This window comes from Empidonax traillii, unplaced genomic scaffold (assembly GCF_003031625.1).
Source record: "Empidonax traillii isolate 1590-97213 ecotype Southwest subspecies unplaced genomic scaffold, ASM303162v1 scaffold25:size3598162, whole genome shotgun sequence".
NCBI classification, from domain to species: Eukaryota; Metazoa; Chordata; class Aves; order Passeriformes; family Tyrannidae; genus Empidonax; species Empidonax traillii.
The window spans coordinates 2068458-2092805 of NW_020955218.1; the positions used below are offsets into that span (position 1 = coordinate 2068458).

Sequence of the window (24348 nt, forward strand, 5' to 3'; positions counted from 1 at the left end):
TTTTTTTTCTCTCCTTTGAATCTTGCTGGGCTATTCAATTTTGTATTCAGGGACCAGTAGATATATTAAAGTTACTTGTTTTCCTCATATTGGATTGCTAAAATAGCATCTGGATTTTCCCTTCAAACAAACTTTTTGTTAAGTGAAAGCATATTCTAAAAGCTGTAACACCAAGGGAGTTATTTGAGAAGGGAATGACTAAGGCAAGAAAATCCAGATGACACTTCTGAGCTTCCTATTTAAGTGATTTATAGGAATTCATACCACTTGAAAAAGACTCATGGGGAAAAAAAAATCAGATTTACATGTTAATTGCTGTAAGATAAAAGAAACTTGTAGAAGTGGGATCATCAAGATGGCAATTACTCACATAATCTGGGAAATGGGTTCTCACTGGAGAAGCATTGAGATCACAGCTGCCTCTTGCTGAGCTCCTGCTGGGTTAGATCCTGTACACGCAGGAAGGCTCCCAGTCTCAAGTCTGGATCTCTGCAGGGACTGTCCCTTTGTTATCTGGCTGCAGAGAAAGCAGCTGTCTTAGCAGTCCTGCCTCATGGAGCAGTCCTGCACGGGAATTACTCACAGTTCCTTTAACACTCCTCTTGAAGGGATGTGCCCTTCCCAGAGGTGAGGGCCCTCAGTTGTATCCAGCTTGACTCAGTACAGCTGCCATGCTTTGCAGGAACATTTTGGCATTTGGGAGCCAGTTCCGTTTGGCTCAGCTTTGCTTCAGATTTCTACAACACATACTAACATAAGGAGTTAGGCAGAATGGAGGACACAGAACTGTTTAAGTAAATATATTCCAAAGGTATTATTGGTTTTTAATTTAAGAACAATTTACAAAATTATAAAATATACATAATAAAATATTCATTGCAAGTAAAAAAACCCACCAGATTATTCTCTGATACATCAGACTTTTAAAGAGCTGAAATAAAATTATCCTAACATTTTTTGACAAGTAAACTTTGAAGGACAGGAAGACGACAAGCTCGTCTGAAGGCACAGGAGAAAGACCTGGCTGTATTTACATCTCACAGGCTGTTATCCAGTGGGCTGCAGAAACAGTAATAAGAAACAAGGCAAATGCCAACCTCAGCTAGTCTGCTACCCAGCCAGTGCTACAAGGGCCAACGTGCCATCACTCACAGGGAACAATTTTTCTAGTGCATCCAGCCTGATTTTTAAAAACCACTTGAATTGACAGTTACCATCACAGCTCCTGGAGGATGAACCCCTTGGTCTATTCAGTATTTCACTACGATTAACCTGAACTACTGTGTTTGAGTTTATACCCACACAAGCACGTTACAGTCATTTTCATTCAACCTCCCCTAACTCAGATATAACCTCTGCTCTAAAACAGCATCTGCTGAAGCTGTGCTTTTTTCTCCTCCAAAACAGTCTTTCATTTCTTTAATTGTGTGTCACTATCTACATCTTCCGTTCACATCTCCCTGGTGCCAAAATACCCAAAAGCAAACAGCACTGCAGCACTGTGTTGGAGGATATACCAGATTACTGATTCAATACCAGATTACTGATTCAATGATTCTCTATTTAGTCCCAGATTTTTCTTAAAATTGTGCAACAACTCCAAATTACATTTTTTGGTCCATTATCTCCCCTTCCCCGCTTCCTGCTATTGCTAGTTTTCAAGCCCATACCTCCATGAGGAAGGCAGGGAGAATTATGAAGACTCACAATTTAAAAGTTTATCCCACTTACTGCTCAGTTATTCCACTTGGTTTCTGAATGACCATGGAAATGCAGTTGCAGATTAATGGATAAGTAGGAAAAGGAAAGTCTTCAGGCACATGTATCAACCAGGTAGAGACAGCACTGACCTAGCTGAGATGTAAGGCACACATCTTGAACAGAGTATTTACAACAAAACATTTAAAATGTGCATGAAAACAGCAATGTACATTTCCCCATGCTATCTGAATCTATTTTCCAAACCCTGGCCATGACTTTTATCCAGTGCAATAGAATCAGTACAGCTGGAGGGCATTTTGAAGGCATGAGTGGATGAGCCACAGTAATTTTTCTGCCATTCATCAGTGAGGATTCAACGTAATGCCTTTCCCCAAGGAACAGAGCTACTGCCTGCTCTTTCACAGAGGTGGCCAATATTCTTTGCTTCTCTCCACAGAGACTGGAAGCAACATCACCAGACTGCTGGGCAACCCTGCATCCCAGCAGCAAGCAGGCAGATCCCACTGCTAAGTCATTTACAACACAAGGACAAGGATGGTGTTGGAAATGCAGTTTCAGTATTCTGCATGGGACCACCTTCCATCCCTGTGTTTCAAATGGAGCAGGCCCCAGACAGAACCTAACAGTCCTCCAGAGACTGGCCAATGTCCATCACCTCAGCTGGATAGCTCCAGTTAGAGCTCCTCTGAATGTCCTGGAAAAACAGTTGCTTCTGGAGGCTCCTTAGACTGTCCAAGACCTCTGGAGAGAGTTCATGGAAGACCACCTGTTTTTCCTGATCCTCCTCCTCCTCTTCCTCCTCCTCCTCCTCTACAAGGTCATCAGGAGGCAGAGGAGAACATCTAGAGATGTAGCCCTGGTCCGACTGCACTGACTGTCTTTGGTCTTTGCACTGCTCATCGAAGACCAACTGGTGCTGCCTGTCAGGCTCCTCTTGGCAGAGATATGGCTCTGAAGGAATGACACTCTGCTGGTAAAGAGGGTACATAAATCCATTCAGCTGGTCCCTCAGTTCACCTGAGAGGTTTGCAGGACTGTGGTCAGCTACTGCTGAAACGTCAGTGTCATCATGGAGGATGATGTTATTCCTCATTGGAAAGCCTGTCTCCAGAAGAGGAACTCCTTCCATACATTCCTCATTACTCAGCACATGATGACTAAGTATATTTCTATCTTCCACAGGAGAGACTGGCTCCACTACCTGAACTAGAGGAGCCTCATCCAGAGGAAGGACCACAGTCTGAGAAGTTGGATCCCCACATGGATTAAGCTGAGGCTGCAGTTTACAGCCTGCGTTTTCACCTTCATGCATGTGGAGGTTGATGACATAACAGCAGTTGGGGTCAGGCTCACGTAGGTGCAGCTGGTGTTTCACAATCCCGCTTGATTCACTCAGCAGTGAATCCACCTGGCTCTCTCTGTTTAGGGAATGCAATTCTTCATCATTATCCAAGCAGATGGTTTCCCTCTCAAACCAGTCTGGGTGCTCAGTCTGCCAGTTCTTGAACTTCTGTACGGCCTCTTTCAACTTCCTCCCACTGGGGGTATCAACGTAATTTTCAGCCGTGATTTCCTGGATTCGATGGATCCGCCCAGGTTCAAACTTCTCCAAATCCTGAATCCGAAAATAAATATCCTCAAACTTGTCCATCAGCTGGTACCTGGATGTGACATTGAACAGATCAGGTATATCTTTCTCACTACTTATTCCCTCAAAGTAGCAGACTATGTACATCCCAAAGCAGGCTGGTTTCTTGAAATCTGGCAGGATCAAATTCAAGGCCGGGGTGAACAGGTCTCCCATTGGCTTCTGCTGATCTTGCTTGAGACACACAGGCTCACTCCCAAGCATGGCCTGCCATTTGGCCTGGGTGCCCCGAGAACACAAGATGATGATCTTTGAAGACAGGTCTTCCATTTCTTTCTTCTGCCGAGTAAGCCAGGGCAGCGGCCCTAACTCCGAGATCTGATGATCTTCTAGCAGGTCTAAGGCTACGGCAGTGCCACAGACTGTCATCAGAAACTCAGCAAACTTCAGCACCACGTCCACGTACAGCAGGTGGTCAGCAGAGTACACAACCCAGACCTTCCGGGGCTTCAAGGGCGGCAGGGAGAGGTCGGTATATGGTGCTGATGAAAGACAGAAAAATATTAATTCCAGCCACATTCCCAAAACTGCAATGGTGCAAGTCAGCAGTAATCAACACAGACATTAACAAAAGGTTCTAGTGACTACCAGCTTGAATGCTATTTTGGTAATGCATGTGAACAACATCTCATTGCATAAATTTAATACAAAAGTACAGACAGGAGAGCTGTGACTTATAATAGTGCCCAGATGAGTCACTGAATTTCACCACACAAAAATAATACACCAGCTTCAAGAGGTTTGCAGACGTAGCTACATTCTCTGGTGGAAAGCTGAGTGTACCCAGCCCAAACCAATCTCCTATTGCCATGGCCTAGATCAAAGATCCTAAGACTATCTGTTGGTTTTCAGAAGCAACTATAGAACAGTAGACCCTTTGAAAACCCCTTCTGTGTGAGACTTCCAGAACACACAGCACTTGATAAAACACAGGCGGGACATCTTACCAGTCTGCAAATCGTTGTGGTTGGATTTCCCTCGTCGGCGTCCTGGAAGAGAAAGAAAGTCACACTCAGTTCTGAAAACATGAAATAAGATTAAGTGCTTAAAATCACAACACCTTCCACAGATTAAGTTAAATAAATAGTCCTTAACTGTGCAGGGAGATAAAACCATAGGGAAGAAGAAGCCTAATAAAAAAAATATACTGAACAAATACCTTGCTATGTACCTTGCTATATTTTTCCTTTGAGAAGACAGAATGCACTCAAAACGAACTTTCTCTATCTACCTCCAGATCCATTCAGTCTCAAGAAGTACAGAACACCCAACTGTAGTTCTGCCACCATTCTTTAAGGAAAAGGGGCATTTTTAGACATGGCTTTTCCTTAAGAGGCTTCTCTGAAGAGGTGACCAAAATGTCCCCAGCCACATCTTAACTGTAAGTCTGATGTGTTATGAAATTTTCCAAAAGATTACCAATTATTCCTCTCAGATGAAAAAGAAAAACTTAAGCTGTGAGTTACACAGTGCCACTGTGGTAACTTCCTCACAAAAAAACTAGGAATCAGCCCTTAAGTACCCAATTTTCCAGCTTGCTTGATGTCAACCTCTGTGTCCTGTTTTTTTCCCTTCCACTTCAATTGAAAAACATAATTTAAGTTCAAAATAGTACAGAAATTAATTTTGTATAGACTTTCAGAATCAGAGGAAAGACTACAGTGTGGACAAACAGGAAGCTTCTGCTCTGGAGAATGCTGATGCAACGCAGGAGAGAAACAAATGGAAAAGATTTCTGCAGCACGGGGCCTGAACTACAAAGTTCCTTTTCCCTTCATGAGCTCGGAAGTGCTATGAACTTGTGCATGAAGAACATGGAGTACCAGACAGCATAACCCATGGAAGACTTTACTTATCTAGTGGAGGGTATTAGGACATTACAAGTGCTATGATGCAAAATAGAATTATCTCAGCAGTAAGCCATCAGAACAGCAAGGAACAAAACAGCAACAGAAGTAGGAAAAATAGAGCTTCAGCATTGGATTGTTTTCCTCCTAGCTGGTATGAGTCTTACCTGCTCGTTTTTTAGTCATACACACCACACCTGCAATGACTGATCCCACAAGTAACACACAGATCCCAGTGATACACCAGTAGAGCCATATAAACATATCACCTGTGGTATAAAAACACTCCTCAGACATTGCCTCATGCAAACAGAGCTTCACCAAAGAGCAGAAGTTTCCTGAGCAGAGAGGGCCAACGGAGGAGGACCCTGGTTGTGCCCAAAACCATGGGCAGACACCAGCACTTCCCTCTTACAATGTACAGTCACTTCTCAAAATGAATTCCTGCTTTCATGATGATGCTGCTCTTCACCACCAACTTCACCACACAAAGAACCATATGTGCAGCACACTGAGAACACAGATCAATAACCTTCCTCTAAATAGCAGTGTTTACCCAGCTTTGACAGGCATGCCGCCCATGTCCTGCCTGTTCATGTAATCTATCTTAAAAAAAAAAAAAAATCACCATTTTGGGTCATGTATTTTTTCAGTCTACAGGTGTTTTTTTTATTTTTCAATCTCGGGCAAACCAGCTCCTTACAGGTGTTGCAGCCAAAAAAAAAGATGTCAAATCATTATGCACAAGTTATCTTGACATTCATAAAAATGAATATATGCAAGCTATTCTCTCCAAAAGCTGCTTTATATTATGCAAATTTTTTAACACTGAGCAAAGTGACAGAAAGTATTTTATATTAAGACTCTTCTTGTCAAAACTGCTTCTCAAAGAACTCTATGCAAGTGAAGTGTATCTAAAAAAAATTGCTCTTTAAGGTTCACACTGCATACAAATACTTGTCTCATTAAATCATGGTGAAGTAATTCTTAGCACAATTAATTCTGAACTTGGTGTTACATGAGGACTGTTAGAGAAATTTTTGACACCAGGCTCTCATCTCCATCAGACAGATCTACTGGGACAGCTCAGTTATGGTATCTGGTAGTTTGAGCTCGGTGCCTCAAAAGAGGGACACCCAACAAAGAAATCCCTGGGCAATTATACCCTGATGACCTAAATTCCCCATCCCTCACTCAACAGTCTGGACCAGCATGATTAGGGTCTGGGGTCTCCTCGGCCTTTACTGGTTTGGTGTTTTGTTACCAAGTGGCTGCCACATGCTCATCTTCACATCCTCTGAGGTTGGTTTCAGTGGGGGCTTGGGTGGGTTCTATAGTCCATGATACAATATTTTTGTTACATTTGATTTTTGCTACAATAGTCTACTCTAACTATTATTTTTTAAGTAATATTTAAGCCACAGCTTTGTCTATTCTAACTATAACTAATGCTCAGATCGTTGGCTCCAGGTTTCACTATGATGTGTCACAACTATGATCACTTACACAACACAGCCATATAATTCTGAAAAAGTTCAACTCGCAGCTCAACAATTCTGGCTACTTATGTCAAAAAAGCACTTACCTACCTTCAAACAATATAAAATTTTCAACAGGGACATTTCATTGGGTCATTCCCAGGGAGGATCAAGAGCAGCAAAAAAAGATTCAAGGTATTGGAAGAACTTCTTACCTGACGGGCCTGTACCTGCAAAAGACAAGAATTACATTAAAAATTCAGCTCTCATCTGTAAACCAGTGCGAGTCTAGGTTACAGAAAAGCAGTTCTCACTTGGAGCTGGTGGGCATGGGATGAAAGCAGAGTGTCTCAGACAGTCTGTGCCACAGTTCGCAAAGAATGGCTGAATCTGCAGTTGAAATAAATGCAGAAAACAGAAGTTATTCTTAAAAGCAATTTTGTTCCCTGCTTTACTTTCCCCCTGCCTCAACATTTCCTGTATTTCAGCATGGGGACACAGAACTCCCATTTCCCTTCAGCAAACAAGACTGATCAAGAATTCTGACACTAAGCCTTAAGAAGGCTGGGAGCTCCTGAGGCTGCACTTGCCATTCCCACTCCACAGTCTCTGACTTGGCAGCCCTATACTAAGGAAAAGCCATGGACTAAAGAGACCATCTCTATAAAAATAATTGTTCTTTCAGCCATAATCACTATTTCCTTAATACAGATAATAGAGATTAGTCAATCTCAGAACAAAATATCTGTGCAAAACCCTGTAACATTCCTAAGTTGTTGATTGCCTTGTTTGTGGAGAAAGGACACAGGCATAAGAGTGAGATCCTACCTGTATTTTGTAGTTGCAGCAAGCTTTTATGTTCTTCTCTATTTTGATTGTGACATTCACTTGCTCTTGTAGACCACCCTGCAGAAATCAGTTGTAAGGGAAGAAAAATAATTGCATGAAAGTAGGAAAAAAGAAAAGAAGCTGATGTGAGAACATGGTATGGTCCAAAGAAGCAAAAAGCTTCTTTTTTCCTTCTTTGAAACAAGAAGCCCACAGAGATCAAAACGAGTAAGGGATCTGGCCACCATCACTGTGGGTGCCCTGTGAGACAGACATGGTAACACAATTAAGACAGCAGGCTAAGATTGCACAGGTAAAAGGAAACAACTAGGGATGTACATTGTACATCTTCAAATGACTTAAACTTACGGCTTCTAAACAATCTAAATGTCTTCAGTTATGTAATGTGCAAACATTAACAAGTTTCCTTGTTTAATTAAAGCAGCTGTCAACACTGCTGCTTCTGACACTAGAACAGACAAATTAAGTTGCCCTTGTTACCTGCTGTACACAGTCAATGTCATGACAATCTAAATATATTCTTTACAGTGATTAGCAAATACTCCGGAATGAGGAACATTCCCCTCTACCAGGGAAACCCACGTACAGGTGTACAATCCCTGTCAGTAATAACTTAATGCACACCAGTGCATGCAGTACAAAGGGGTTTAAGTGTTAAGGAATGGAAAGATTAAACAAACTGAATGCCATTTATATCTGCCCTCCCCCAGGGAGGAGGTGAGGACTGGTACCAAATATGCAGCATTTCTCCTCCCTCAGATGCCTGAAGGGAAACATTTCTCGTGTCAGAAGACACTCTGGACACTTCAAGCTTCTCAGCGACACAGACTGTGAGACCTACAGAAACTGATTCTCAGCTTGAATGAAACATCTGTTACTAAAACACTCATTCTTTATCTAAAAAAAAAAACCTATCGCCCTCCCATGATCATACTTGATAAAGTACTTCAATGATTTATTGAAACTTTGCACCTCAGTTTTGGTTGAATTATTTAGTCTCCCCAGGCACTGGCTTGCAAAAGGTAAAGCCCAGTCAAATATCAAATTTGACTCTGCAGATATTTATAGACTGAATTGTAAAACCTCTTTTTTTGATCTTTTATCCACCAAATTGCTGACATAAAATTCCTCTTTCCAAAGGCAACTAAAAATTTGTGCAAACAATTCCTTGAAAACTGTTGTTCAAATGTTTGCTACATTCCCTACCATCACAGCTCCAAGTCCTGGTTTAGCAATTACTTGTCTAAATCACCACAGAAGGTATAATTTGGGATGGGAATTACCTCAGTGAAATCATGTGTGATCATTTTACACTTCTTCTCATGCAGGTAACTGGCCACATGAATTTGGTATCGGGCTGGCTCCATCCACGGGTCGAAGCTCACAAGCAGAGTAGTATCATCTAGACTTTTACCCTGGATCCTGGGTTCCCACGAGCTGCCTGGAAGTAGAGAAGATACTCCTGCTTTTCTCAACTAGCAGAAATATTTCAGCATAGGATCCATGCCTACATGACTCAAATTTTTACCTGTCTTTATGCATGGGATGGTTTTTTTCATCAGAGAATCGCTGCAGTCTGCAAGAAAGACCATAAGTGAGCAGTCAGAAACACTGTACTTCCATTTAGCAAAAAATCACATTTTCTTATCAGAAGCCAGATACCTAACCAAGCTCTTCTTAATGAGTGGACACCTTTGTTCCAAAGCAGCAGTAAAATTCTGTAGAATAGTATTGGTTTCCAGTGGATAAAACATAGCCCCCTGCACTGATGTAACAGTGTGGTTTTAATTTTTCTTCTCAGAACAGAGATAATTAATAAGAAAAGACTGAAAACATACCATACTTGTTAGTACAGTAATATCTGAGAACACTTGCTAATATAAAACTTGTGCAGAAAGGGTCGTAATAGTGGAATTAAAACTTCATATTGATCTCCACACCTCGTGATTGCACCACAGTAATACATTCCTCCTTAAGCATTCTGACCCAGGAAAAATAGGAGGCTGGAATTTTTCTTGATTCCGAAGCACTCTTCCACATTGACAATTTGCTTCGTTTAGCAGATTGTCCATGCTCTTTGGGAATATCTTCAGGGCTAAATCCAGAATAACACATTCAACTTTACACTGTGGGATTTACAAGTCTCGGCCTAGACTATGCCTCTCCTCCAGGGTTTGGACAAAGGACAAGGAACAATTCCCTGCTTAGACAGTTGAAATAAAACATTGCATATCCTACAATTCCAGCTTTCAAAGCTGGAAAATTTACAGTGCTCCTGTAATTCATGTGTAAGAATGCATTAGGTTTCTGAAGAAGAGCAGAGGATAAAAGCCAGGAAGTTCTTAGTGCAACCAGGTATAACAAAGGATAAGAGGGCTGAGAATCAAGTGCTCCTTCTCCTTTTCCAGCTCACACTGACTGATACTCTCCATACTTTGCCATTTTATAACTACAACATCAGGTTGACAACTATAAGAAGTTAAGAAAAAAATTAGGGAATCGGTTATCAAGCTCTGTATTAAGCGCCAAATACTTAAAAACTAGTCAGTGCAGCCAGAGGGCAGATGCTCAGCATCCTTGAGGAAAACCACAAAAATTCATTTAACAACAGGAACACTGTCATATGCACAAGAAAGGGTCAGGCACTCAGCACTATCAAGTTTCTTGGTAAATTATGCCTAACTCTGCCTTCGAAATGGAACTTCACATGTCTAAGATTTAATACTAGAAGCCAAAGTTTACTCCTTCCAATTTTGATGTTCTGGCCTGTACTTCCAGTTTCCACAAGCAGAGGGGCAACTTTGAAAGCTTTTATATGAAAGTAGCAGCGATATTCTGCAGAGAGCAGGAAAGATTCCTCCACTGCCCCATTCATGCAGGTGAAATCTCTTTGTGCTTGCTCAACTGATGAGCACTTCAGCAACAAAATTTAGGAGGTGTAACTTACATTCAATTAGCCCCTCAGAAGGGCACCTATATTGCTTTTCAGGTTTAACCATGAATTTCTCTTTAGCCATAGTTGTAGCAGAATTCTGGACAAGCTACAAATGCAATTTTTCAGAAATCAGCAGCCCAAGTCAAAGGCTTTGTCCAGCTTTCCAGAAAGCATGTAACAATTTTTATAGCAGTGTCTTCCATGCAGAAACTACAGTCAACTGGAATCAAAGGGTCTGTCCTTCATGGAATAGTCCCTCCACACACACCTTATTCCAAGCAGAGACTTGACAAACTTCTGCACGCAGGATCCCAGAAATAAGGACGGTGATTTGTAGCACAAACGGTACAAACATTTTGGATATATACCACAAGGGTACTGGGGATAAGGCTAGCACCATGGATTTTCTGAACAGCAATGTTCAAAAAGGACAACAGTTTTTTTTAAAACTGTTGCCAAACTTGCTCATGGTTCACGGGTCTGAACTGGAAAAATACCCAACACACAGGTCCACAAACCACCACAGTCCTAAGCTCAAGGCCTAAGTGAACTAGAGCATCTCTTACCAGGCACTGTCAGAGACGTGGACTTGCAGTTGTAGTCTCCATTTACACCCAGTTTGGGCAGGTGGTAGACAGTCACTTGGTAAGTCTGGCCAGGTTCCACTTCAAAACGGTCAAAAGTGAAATTCCACTGAAAACAAAACACATCCACATGGACTTAAAAAGAGAATGATGTTCTTTAAAAGCCCTGAAATTAACAGCTGACTTGGCCCTGTTCCACTGTGTTCCTCATAACCCATTTACTGCAGCTTCAATACAAAATAAAGTGTATTAAATGTACCAGTCCCTTGGTCTATCCCAATTCTTCTGTTTGGAATGAGTTTATATCTTTGAACTGATGCAACAGCTTTATGCCAAACAACTGTGTGGTTTCCACTAAATTACATTGCAAACTGAAATGAGATTAGGCTAAAATACACAGTTTCAGGACTAAAATCTTAGTCTAGTATGAATCTTGCAGTGCTGTGCAACTGCTAAGCATTTAGAATTGCACTTACAAATATGCAGTTCTGTACCTGGCCATTCCATACATACTGTCCTAAATCTATACTGTTCTCCACATCAGCAATGCTGTGCAAATTCTGGGAGAGGCACCGGCTCCAGATGATAACCTAAATACGGCCAAATTCTGTGTGGTAAGGAACAAACTCCAGATTCCTTATTGTTTATAAAGGGAGTTGTGGATGCTCAGCATTTTTTTGATGAGTTTCCCAGATGGAGTGTGTAGTTTAAAGCTCTTTGCACTCACCCGGCCTCCATCCGGACGGACCTGAAGAGGCAAACTGTTCTGGAAGTCGAACTGGGCACACATCTGTTGATTGTTGCTCACCTGCAGAACGGCGAGCTCTGCCCCTTCCAGATAGCGGATGCTGGCTGTAGGCACAGGGACACAGAGACATGCTTGTCTTTTCCTGCCATCTGCACGTGCAGAGGTTGCAACCCCCGCCAAGAGATCACCACTGTGCCTAGACTTGTCACAGTCTTACTGCCTTGAAGCGCTGGGAATCCCAGCACAAAGATAACTGGCCACAAAAAGTGAGCGTGCGGGGTTGACTGACAGCACTCTCAGCTGAAAGGTTGTCCTGCATGGCAAGAGCTACATTTTCGCAGATGAAGGAGAAATGGAGAAGGCAACTGCATTCTTCTACACTCCCTGGTAGTTCCACAGATTCAGTGATGTGTTTAGCTCTGCCCCTCAAAGCTGCTTCATGCAGTTTGGGGGCCAAAGCAAATATGCTTTTGTTTTGGTACATACAGTCCCAATGAGAAAGTTTATAACCACAGCTGAACAGAATGGTTGGGACCTGAGTCCCACCTGCTTCTACACTACTAGAGCTACAGACCATAACTCTATATATCCCTCAGACACAGGCCCTGCAGAAGGAAGAAATGAATGTGTTTCATTCCATCTTAAATCAGTGCAAAACTTCGGACAAGAGTATGCAAGGGAAGCATCATTTACAAACAAACAATTAAAGACACTTGTGAGAGTGAGAAAACTCGACTTACTTCAGCAATGGGACAATAATTCCTTTATGAAGACACACACCCATATAGGAAACCTAAGTTACAAGGATGAGATTATAACCCCCAAACCAACAAAATTAAGCAGCCAAACTTCCAAATTTCAAAGGTCTGCTTTTATGACAGTGAAAGACTCGAAGTCGTAATTCTCCTTACTAGACCACACCTATTTCCTCTGCTTCATGCTCAAATTAAACAACCACCACTTACCATCAGTGGCCACTTTCCATTCTATGTGAAGCACAGGGAGCAGTTTTCCATCCACCTGACGGAAAACATGAGAAGAGACATGAAGACTGCTTGGAGCAGAAGGAGTCCAATCCGGAATCTTCAGCCAGCTCGACTCCATGCAGGTACCTGTCCAGCAAATGAAAATCACCTTTTAGAGGGGGCCTGAGGAAGCTCTGCTTAATTGTGGTTACGGTCTACCCTTTGGGTCAGGGTTATTCTGAAGGCAAAACTGGGTAACAGACCGCTCCCCAGTTCAGAAAGGTAGTTTTTGGCATGGAAGTACTTTACAAATTGCCTGTAATATTCTGAACTCATTCTAGGAGCTTATACTTCCTCTTTTCCTGAAAATCCATTAGTAATTACCTCAATCAATGTGTTCAGGCTAAACAGGTCAAGGAAGTTTGCTCAGTATCTCCTTGCTGCTGAAACGAACCCATGTTAGTACTAATTACCAGCCTTCCAATCATCACAAATCTGTCAGATACCCAGGGAGATTCTTCCAACAGTTAATTACTTTGTGTCTGAAACCTGCTTTACCTCAAATTTGAATATACATCTGAATTGAGCTTCCAACAATGGTATGCCTTACCTAAATTAATGAGCTCTCTGGACAGAAAAATAAACTACACTAGTCAACACAGTGTTAGGGAAAACTGGTGCTGTCATCTCATCAGAAAGTGAAATCAGGTATGACAGGCATTAGATGGACATGATCTACTCAGACTTTTGTAAGACATTTGACTTACCAGAGCATGTTAAAAATAGCACAGTCAGGCCCTCCAAAGTACACTTTCAGTCTATTTTGCTGGGTTAGTGATGGGAACAGTGGGCACTATCCCTTCATGTAACAGCACGGTTTTATACTTAGGAAGTAATTAGACAATCCCCACATGCTCATTCTACCAAAAAATATCTATAAAAAGCCTGATAAGAATAAAGTACCTTTCAGAAAAGAGTGTGCTAGGCACTAAAAAAAATATATTTCCCCTAGAGCAGAAAAACACAACAAGAGCCATAAGGCAGAATTTAAACCAAATATTCAAATAAGGCAGCATTTTAATGGTGGAGCTGCAGTTTGGCTTAGCCCTGTTGTCAAGCTGTATTCCAATGGCTGTCTGCCAGTGAGAAATATGATCCAATCTGATCCCACCCAATCCCCCTCCTGCCAAAAAAAAATTTTAAAACCTGGGTATTTTCAGCACAGTCATCTCTCTGACCTGGCAAGCCAAGCAATAATACTACAAAAAGTACTACTGGCTACAAAAATACTTGTGCCAGTCCAATACAGGGTTGGGCACTGAGGTAGGAATGAACCTGCTAAGAACAAGGACTGCACGGAAAGGCCAAGGAGTTCTGCACCACTGTCCAGTTGCCTCTGTGTACCAAGTGGACAACTACAGAACATTCTCCCTTTTTTAAGAACATTACCCATAATTACATCAAAGTGCTTCAGATGCATGCCATTGTTAAGACTTGACTCCTTACACCCAATAATTTACATTAATTGCTCTCAGCTGCACACCTCTATGCCCCTTTTTTAATTCTGGTTCATACATTAATTTTTCATCAAGTACTATCATAGTCAGAATGACTTGTAATGAACATTTACTGGCAAACTTATACTAGAATTCCCATTTCTTTAAAAACTGATGATCCCAGCTTTAGATAGAAACTAAATAAGTTAGGTTGTGTTCCACCCATGCCACTGCCCACCCCCACAAACTCTATCCCAAAAAAGACATAACTTTCCATTCCTCTTCTAGGCAGAGCTTATAAGGGATCAAACTGGAAGCAAGGCATGACAGCAGTGCTTCACTTTACAACTCTGTGATTCTAGCAGAAAAGACAGGCTGTATGAACCCAGTTAAACAAATAAAATAAAATAAAAAAAAGAAATTAGAAAAGCATGATCCGATGAGAAAACAGCAATAAAGAAAAAAAATACTTACTATTTCTTACGAGACAGTTTAAATCCTGTGGAGAGAAAGAAACAAGAATGTTACTCTCAGAATAGAAACTGGATTGACAGTAATTTGCCTCTGCTTGGTGGCAGGAGAAGGGCAGGAAAAGACCAATTCAGTGAGTTCAGTGACGCACACAAACTGGAAGAATTAACCATCATGGAAACACTGCTCAAAGCGGTTCATCAGAAAAAATCCAGGCCTGAGAAAATAGAAAATAATTTGATGCGAAAGACTGCTGGAAGTAGGTGGGTGGGTTTTGTAAATGCCATTGCTTTAAGTTACTGCTACCCATAGTGAGATCCTGCTCCTAACACTTGCAAGGTCTAAGCCCATCTGCCTGGAAGCAGGAGCTCTCTGCATCTAGGCTTGACACTTATGGTTATTTTATTTTCTAGCAATATAGTTGACAAAATAACCCATCAAGGGGAAAAAACAAAAAATCAGAATTAGACTCTTTCCTATTGAGAATAAAGATGTCCTGATCATAAAGAAGCAACTGGAAGTTATGTGGGTTCTACCTGGTTTCCCCCAGTTATATTTTGTTTATCCTGGAAGACCCCATGGTCACCAGGAAAAACCATGTCAGCTTGCTTGGTTAGCGTGGTGCAAAATCCTAGAGATAAGGAAGTCTGAAGCTTTCACTGACACAGTAAATCAAGATGAGAACGACGTTTCCTCCCCACTCATTTCCTATGCCTTGACATATAAAGGTGGAAATTACTGTCCCACTGTTGCCATCACATAAATCACTCCTGTGGTAGAGGCAAGGCAGTCAGGTTTTTAACCTCTCTGAAACTTGTTAACTCCAAATATATTTGGGGCTTAGCTTCCAAGGCTGTACTCAAACTTCAGGGGTGGCTGCCTGAAAAAGCTAAGTGTGCCTTTTCAGCAGTGAACATGCCCGCCAGGGTGGCACAAAAAGCTAAAGCTTCACAGACACCAAGCTGGCATTCAACAGCATCCTTTGCCAGAGGCACAGCCCTAAACTGGCCTTCACTCACCTGCCAGCACTGCAGCCTGCCCGGAGCTGGCACCACGCAGGCACCTGGCTACAGCCTGGAAGCCACTCAAGGGAAGGAAGGCCCAGAACCTGTGAACCAGACTTTTGCCCTTCTGCTCCTGCTGTTACAGGAGAGGCTGGGAACAAACAGCCAGCTCTGAGGAAGAAGGTGGGCACTGCTTTTTCATAGCTGTGCTGGCTTTTGTCTGCTTGGAACAGCAGAGAAACACATCCTGCCTTTAAAGTGGTCCTAGTGAAGGCAAAACATCAAACCAATGAAAAAGCTTTCTATTTTTTGAAGGAAACAAAAAGTATAAGCTGTTGATGAAATCAAGTATTACACAAGCTGTGCTGAGGAACTGATTTCAATGCTGAGCAGAGTTCTACTGACTGTGGAAAAAACACTTCAAGATTAATGCTCACATTTCAGCCAATATATCTGTGTTCCTGCAAACCTCGAGCAAAAGCAGGACAATTTGGCATTAAGCTCATCATGCTTATATTAAAAAAATAAAACCTGAAAATCTCTTCCAGGCTTTTGTTACACAAGTCAAAACAATACAGAAGTACAAATGCAGCCTTCAGGTACCCTGCACAAGAAACACACCCACACTCCAGTGAGCTGTACCACAAATGCACTCAAAGAGACAGGTATAATGTAAGAGATTCAGTGCAACACCCAAATTCTGTAATATTAACCAACTCTATCATTGTTTAGGGGAAACATCTCAATTCAGTTCAAAGGATGGAATCTGCCTTATGGGCCACCCTGAACTTTTAAGCACACACAAATCTATATAACACTTTGCCTGAGAACTGAACTTTGGTGAAGAATTGTTTTCCTACCAACCAGCTAGCAACAGGCTATTTTTCAAAATGAAATCATCTTTGGTGCACTAAGTTAGGACTAAGGCAACATCCCACAGTCAGAACAAATTTCTGACTGCTCTTCACTCTTAATCAAAGTTTCTTTTATAAACGAGGGAAGGGGGTTAAATTGGGACACACTTAACTTTTCCTTGCTCTCCTCCCACCCATTCCCTTCCTTTCTTCCCATGCCCTCTGGTGTTTGCAGCTTACCTGCAGAAATTGTCTGCCTTCCCCCTTATCTTAGCTCTGGATCTTCTTGAAGTTTTCAACTCACTGTTGGGTCCCCAGTCTCACTGCCAGGTTGTGGCACTAACTCTGGAAACACCCAAAGATGGACAGTCCCACAGGCTGCTAGATGGGAGTCCTGGTATAAGCAGCCCCAAAAGCTGTGCAGCCAGCCCTGTGTGGGGCAGAGTAGCTCTAACGTAACTGAGAGCAAAATAAATCTGAACTTACTGTCAAAACAAGGACTAGCAATAGGTACTTTTCACTATTTTTGTTGTGTTCAAAAGGTCAAATCAGCCACAACGAGGGGAATCAACTTGACCAATTTGAATATAAATACCAATTTAGTCTGAACTGTACTTTCCCAATTATACTGCATCCAATTATTGCAGACAAATGTATGGATAAGTCCTTCATTGACTATTTAGATCCTGTTGGACTTAAGAAAAACTGGTTACAACTATAGTTAATAGAAATATTATTGAAACTTTGTACCTCCCAGATCAGGTTTCCCTCCCCCCCACACCACCGAAGGACATTCCTGCATAGCACCTGCAACCTAAATCCTTTGATAAGGGGAAAAACCTAGAAAGCAAGGAAGTGAATGCTGATTAAACCAAACCAAAAATAGCTGAACTACAATCGTTTAAAAAAGAGAGAAATAAAAATTATAAGTGCCAGTATGGAAACATCAATGAGATGATGAAAAAAAAAATTGCTCTTAACACTTCAAACACTTAAACGAACTTTTTCAGATAAACTATTTAGCCTGACAATGCCCTTTGTGTAAAAAGGGGCAGGGGGCTTACCTGAGACAGAATTGATTTTCTTCAGAGCACCTAGTATGGTTCTTTCCACTGCGGTGAAAGAGTGAGAGGCTGTATGGGGCTGAGCTGGGATGAACCCCCAACAGGTAACAATAAGAACTGGCTACTACTAACCAAGTTTTTTTTTTTTTTGTAATTTAATGACTTCTGTTAAAACCTATCACTTAATATTCAGTCATTTTGTCCTTGTTCTGTTGCAATTATCAGTAATTATTGTAAATGTCATCATGATAAAGCCCTTATATAAATTCTAAGGCATTATTAATCTGAACAGCAGCAACATCTGCTTTCATTTGAGTGCTGGTGTTTCTGCTTCTTAGCAGATAAGACATGGTTAAATGAGAAAATGCTGCATTTCCCATTTTTTTAATGATCAATATGAATATTGAATCAGCACAGCACATAACTGGATTCTCTCGTCCTCCAGGTCTATCATCCCAGGTGAAGTGTTCGCAATGATATTCCCAGCGTTGATGAGGCTGTGCCCTTTCTGACATTCATTAAAAAACCAAGAGCTTAATGAGGAGCCATCAGTCTGCTGATGAGGATTCAGAACTGAAACTTGACAATGAAGACCTCTCTTACCTTTATAACACTGGGTTTCTATGGGGTAAAAACAACAGTGGTTTTCCTGGTGCGTCACCATTCCCCAAACCCCCTCAGGATTTTCAAGGGGCCACCTACATGTATTTTCCCTACCCTACACTAGACTATTTACCTGCTGTGCCAGTAACTTTTTTTATGTGCAGCTGACTATATTGAAGTGTTTTAAGGTGCCATCACTTAGTCAAGAACTTAGCAGGTTTATCACAAGAAGAGAGGAAGGATTCTCCCATTACACGGCAGCCTGCACCAACTCACTTGATAGTCCACTCCCTTCCCAGTCCTCAAAGCACTACAGGGATGACCCAACAGCTGAAAATATCCAGAAGAACAATTCATCCAATCAAGAAGTCCTCAAAACAGGTATAAGTAAGAAAGATAAGTGAAGATAAAGCCACAATGCAGGCAGAGGTATAATGATTCCAAAGGATACCTGGAAAAGAATGACAATGAAAATCCTCATGTCCTTCTTGTATCCTGCCCAGGTGAACTGAACTGGGCTGCAGCTGAGGGCACACTTTTATACCAAAAAGTGTAACTCCAGAGAATGACATCCAAAAGCCAGGAAGCAATTAAAGAAAAAAGTTGTTTTTGCAGCAAAATAAGCCTTTGCTTGTGTGCATGGCTTTTGCTTTACTTACTAAACTGTCTTTAACCACAATGTTTCTCACTTTTACCCTTCCTATTTTCTCCCCCATCCTGCTGGTAGGGAAGTGAGAAAGCAGATGTGGGGTGCTTAGTTACTGGCTGCAGTTAAACTACAACAGCCCTTTTTGGCACCCAACAGGTGGCTCAGAGGGCTTGAGATAACAGATTTGACTGGAATGTGCTAGAACAAATTTACAGCTGTTATTGCTGTTCAGCTGTTAACTGGCAGGCTTCTGTGCCTGCCATGGGGCTCGCTCTCCTGACTGTAAATAGAAGCCTGATGCTCATTAGTGGCCAATTTTTGCTCTCCCTGCTTTGCAGTGATGCTCATCCCCTCACTCTGCTGTGCCTGAGAACACTCTGATAACAGCAGTGGCAAAGTGTCTGGACTGGCAAACAGTCAGGGCATCACTGCTGTACTGGACAGGCTGGAACTCTAGCATGAACCAGAGTCCAAGGGACTGTGACTTGGGGATGAGTCCACGGTGGAGCAGAGATCCACCTGCAGCCCATGGAGAGACTGATGCTGGAGGAGCTGGATACTCAAAGGCAGCGTGACCCTGCAGAAAGCCCATCCTAGAACAGGCTCCTGGCAGGACCTGTGGACCCATGGAGAGACGAGCCCATGCTGGAGCAGGTTTACTGGTAGGACTTGTGACCCTGTGGTGCACCCACACTGGAACAGCCAGTTCCTGAAGGACTGCACCCTGTGGAAGGGATGCATGCTGGAGCAGTTTGTGAAGGACTCGTGTCAGAAAATTTCATGGAGAACTGTCTCCCATGGGTGGGATCCCACGCTGGAGCAGGGAGAGCACAAGATCCCCCTGCATCCTGTGGTGAAGACCATGGTGAAGCAGGCTGTTCCCTAGCAGCCCACGGTGGGCTATAGTAGGAATCTCTTACTGCAGCCAGGCTGGGAACAAGGGGAGGAGTTCATCACAGTGTTAAACCATATAAGATGGCCCAAAAGCACCAGAAGTGGAGACTGTAACGGAAATACCTATTAGAATCACATATTATAGGAATTACTGTAACAGGAACCACCTAAACCTCAGGAGGACAATCCTTACAAGTAGTGCTAATGCAGTAGTGACCTGACCTGGCTGGATTTGGTGCCCAGTAAGTCCTCCAACACACCACCTCTCCTGTCCTGAGTGACCACTATCACAGATGGAGCCCCACATCACGGACTAAATGAACTCAATGGATATTTTGTGGAGACTTTGCAGGGGTGGCCCATAACCTAAGGGAATGACACAACTGGAACAGACGACCCCAACTGGCCAAAGGGATATTCCATACCATCTGGCAACATGCTTAGAGTATAAAGCTGGGGGAAGGAGAAAGAGGGGAGGAATGTTTGGAGTGCTGGCGTTTGTCTTCCAAAGTCATTATTAAGCATGATGCAGTCCTGCTGTCCTGGAGGTGACTGAACACCTCCTCACCCATTGGATGCAGTGAATGAATTCCTTGTTTTTCTCTGCTTGTGTGCACAGCTTTTGCTTTACTTATTAGTAAGACTTAACAATAAAGACTTAACTGTCTTTATCCCAAACGCACACTTTTTTTTTCACTTTTACCCTTCCAATTCTCTCCCCCATCCTGCTGGGGGAGTGAGTGGCTGCATGGTGTTTAATTGCCAGCTGGGCTTAAACCACTAAATTGAAAAAGCACATATTTAGATGATACAGTAGAAATAAAACTACAGCAGTGATTGTTTCTGGTTGCCCACACAGAGCTAGAAACATGTAAGAAGCATTGACAGAACAGAGATGTGTCAGTCTGTGTTCAACAGACAAGCAGACAAACAGGAGGAGAAGGAATAAAAATTAAGAGCTCTGTAGAAAAGCTGAAGATGGAGCTCACAGCCAGGCAACATGTTCTGCACATTAGTATAGAAGGGGCTCTAACTGAAATGTTCTCATCAGCTTCCTATTGCCTTTCAGGCCCGACAAGCAAGGCTACACACAGGGGAGATCATCAATATGAGAAGTGGACGACTGTGAGGTGATGCTGAAACTACGATCAGCAGAAGAGGACAGGCGCAGTCAAGTCTTCACATTTACTTGCCATATTTTCATAGAAAGATAAGCAACTGTTTCCTTCACTCTTTTTTAAATGATTTTTGTTTTGCTTTTGACATTAAAAAAAAAAAAACCCAACCAAAACCAAACAGACCATATGCCCCAGAGAATCAGAATAATCTGAAAAAAAAAAAAAAAAAAAAAGAGAGAGAAACTGATTAACAGCATCATCCCATAGCAATTCAATTAAAGTAACATGAGGCCAAGATTTCCCAGCAGGATGCTGTGGTAACTACCAAGAAACCACTGTTGAGCTGGGCAAGTGTCCAGTTTTCCTTTAAAGAGTAGCTGCTGAATGGGAAGGGCTCCAGCTTTCTGAAATCCTCCTCTTGCCAATGAGCCATTCTATGTATCTACTGAGGCTTGGATGATTTGAAGTTTATTGCAGTTTCTCTTTCCTTATTCCTCAGTAAAAAGAAATAAAGACCAAGTGGACATGATCACACTACAGGAATATAACTGCTGAAGGGCAATTTGCTTAAGGTTGGTAGGAAACAACCATCTTTTACAAAATTGTTTTGATTTTTTAAAGCATTTTTTCTCTATAGTTTCTAAATTTTGCTCTCACCCTCATATAAATTCTCAGCAAAATCAAATCCAAATTCAAAAGCAGCACCAAGTGGACCACAGTTTATGTCAACATCCTACACAGCAAAAAGATGCCACAGAGGGGAATGAGAGAAGCCAGTCAATAGCAAAGGCAAAATGAACACATTTGTGAAGCCTTCTTCACACATACCACTATTGCTCATCTTCATGACAGATGTTACATCAATTCTTCTCCAGAGACTTTTAGTGAATATCCACCAAGCTGGTAAGACAGATTTCAGGGACCCAACCATGTACAGGTATGCAGCCCCTCAAAGATGGTAGGGTTACAAACACTGCATTCCTCCAGGACAAGGCATGCCCTGTCTCGAAACAGGTACAGCCCAATGACTGAACACAGTGATTTAACACTTGATGAACAACCAGATGGGTATTTAAGCTGTGGGATGTTTTCCCCCTGCACATAGGAAAAAAAACCCCTGCAGATGACATATTCAAATAATAGGAAGGAACTGGATTTCCAGCTATGCTATTCAGCCCTACAGCTGAGCAGGTTTGATGGAGTGGTGGTGAATAAAGCCCATTAAATGCATTTGTTGGCATTTTAGTAAGACGAGCTGTTAATAAGCATTTAGTTTTACTTTCACAATTTACAGGTGCCCACCGACACTGACATGACACTTTCCCTCTGCCACTTCATCTCCCAAGCGGCGTCTGCTGCATGAGAGTTTTGCTGAAAAAGCTGCTGTTGCTCACCCTGACCTGCTGCAAAGCTCATCAATGGCAATGGCTGGATTAGAAAAAGGAAGTGTGTCTCCCCCACCGTGCTCAGCAACAGCTTCTCTTTTGAACCACACCACAGTCACACGTTGGGAGGGTTACTGAATCATGCTCCGCACAGTGAAACCAGCAGAAAGAGAAGGGGAAACTGTTTTCAACTGTCAAAACTTCAGTTGATGGTATTTTTTTCTACTTGTGTCAGCAGCTTCATAATTGCTTTTAAAGAGGCTCCTCGTGGGTTTAAGATAATGCCTTTTTCATAAGTGTATCTGCATTTTAGAAACTTGCTTTTTGGTTGAAAAGGCCAAAGTAGCAGCCTTGCACATTCAGTGATCTGTGAGCACATCCAGAGCATGGAGCAAAACAGCTCCTCAGTGAAAGTTGGGGATGCATTGGTGAGGCCCTCAACAAGTTACTGTGGTTCACATTTCCTTAAAAAAGGAGGTACAAGACAGCAAGATACAGCCAGGCAAAGCCCAAGCATTCAAGGACTCACAGAAACTCTCTAATAATTTCTCTCAATCTCCATGTGACTAACGTTTGGGATACCGTGGTTATGCAGGATGCCTAAGCAATATTGTAATGTCCTCTTTCCACTTTTCCAAGATTTCACATTTTGTAACTCCACAATGCCCAGTCTAAAGTAAAATTGCAGAAGTAGTCTGTTTTCTTGGGGCCTTTTTACATAGGAGTGAAGGCAGCAGACTGGAGGTCAGGTAAAAGAGAGGAACAGATAGAGTCAAACATTAGGAAAGGAGTCAGAAAGTCAGACTAGACAAAAAAACAGGAAACATGTACAGGAAAAGATTACAGAAGCTCTCCTCCCAAAAGGACAGATTTTGTTTTTACATATGTTTATAGCTGCACCTGACCAGCTGCTTTCGCTAGACTGCTGAAAGTGCATCGTGACATATAAAACCGTCTAGGCTAGAAGATAACTGCCCATTTTTCTGTTTATGCATGAACTGCTATCGTCGTCAGAAATAAAAAGCAAAAGCAGCTCCCTCCCTCATTCTACCCACTCTTTACATGAGTCTTAGGCGAAAAAAAACCAACCATGACCACCGACAAAACAAATCCAAATCAATTCCCGAAAACCAGCAGAGAGAGTGACCAGCTCGGAGTTCATACTCTGGGGTGCCAAAGTTAGCTCATGTTGGTTAGTTCGCTTTTCCTACGGACCCCAAATCTGCACCTCCTCTCTGGCTGGGTTCACAGGGAGGAAAAAACGCAACCAGAATCTGCCCGTCCAAAACTCTCAAGCACACGTAAGTTTGTTTCCTTACTCCTTCGCAAGAGATTCCCTGCTTTCTCCTAAAAGAAAAAAACGAAACATCAAAAAAATCCCAAACCAACCCTCAGCTGCAAGGAACAGCTTTAAAACATTTTAGGACGTGAGGCAACGCCAGCGATTAGCAAAGACTCACATCCTGCCCAAGTGACTCCGGGCGGCTTTAGCCCGTCCCGGCCCCCCCCGGAGATGTCAGTGACAGGCGCTTCCCGGCGGCCATCGCTCGGCCAGGCGGATCCTGCGGGGCTTGGAATGCTGCCCCGCTCCCAGGCTCCGCTCCGCACCGGCGCTCCCGGGCACAGTGACACCGCGCTGGCCGCCGCTTCCCCCATCCCAACTCCCCGGCTCGTCGCCCCCGCCCGGGCCGCGGCGCTCCCGGCGCTGCCCGCGCTTACCGGCTGGGAGCAGGTGAAGGGCGGCGCGGCGTCCAGCAGCAGCCGCAGGGCCGCGCCGGGGGACAGCAGGAGGAGCGGCAGCAGCAGGAGCAGCGGCCCCAGCGGGAGCCGCCGCGACCCCGCGCCCGCCATCGCCTCCCACCGCCGCCCCGGGCCTTCCGGGCCCCGACCTGCGCGGGGCGGTGCCGGCCCACCTGAGGAGGGGCCGGGGCGGTGCTGAGGCGGGACCGCTGGGCCCGAGCCCCGCCCGCCATGTGGGGCCGGGTGTTCGGGATGGGCCGGGCTGGGCTAGGCGAGCCCCGAGCGGCTCCGCCC

The 24348-nt window shown here is 43.1% G+C and overlaps 1 protein-coding gene across 1 annotated transcript; it reads right to left on the reverse strand.

The window, feature by feature from the left end:
• IL17RA (interleukin 17 receptor A) lies at positions 1-24165 on the reverse strand. The gene is made up of 13 exons (XM_027905100.1): positions 24034-24165; positions 14747-14873; positions 12777-12923; positions 11791-11915; positions 11046-11172; positions 9073-9120; positions 8828-8985; positions 7524-7601; positions 7010-7085; positions 6911-6925; positions 5385-5486; positions 4318-4359; positions 1-3852 (listed from the first exon to the last, which is right to left on the reverse strand). Exons 1-13 carry the CDS (start codon positions 24163-24165, stop codon positions 2342-2344), a joined length of 2688 nt encoding a protein of 895 aa, XP_027760901.1. The 3' UTR covers positions 1-2341.
• Positions 24166-24348: the final 183 nt, after the last annotated feature.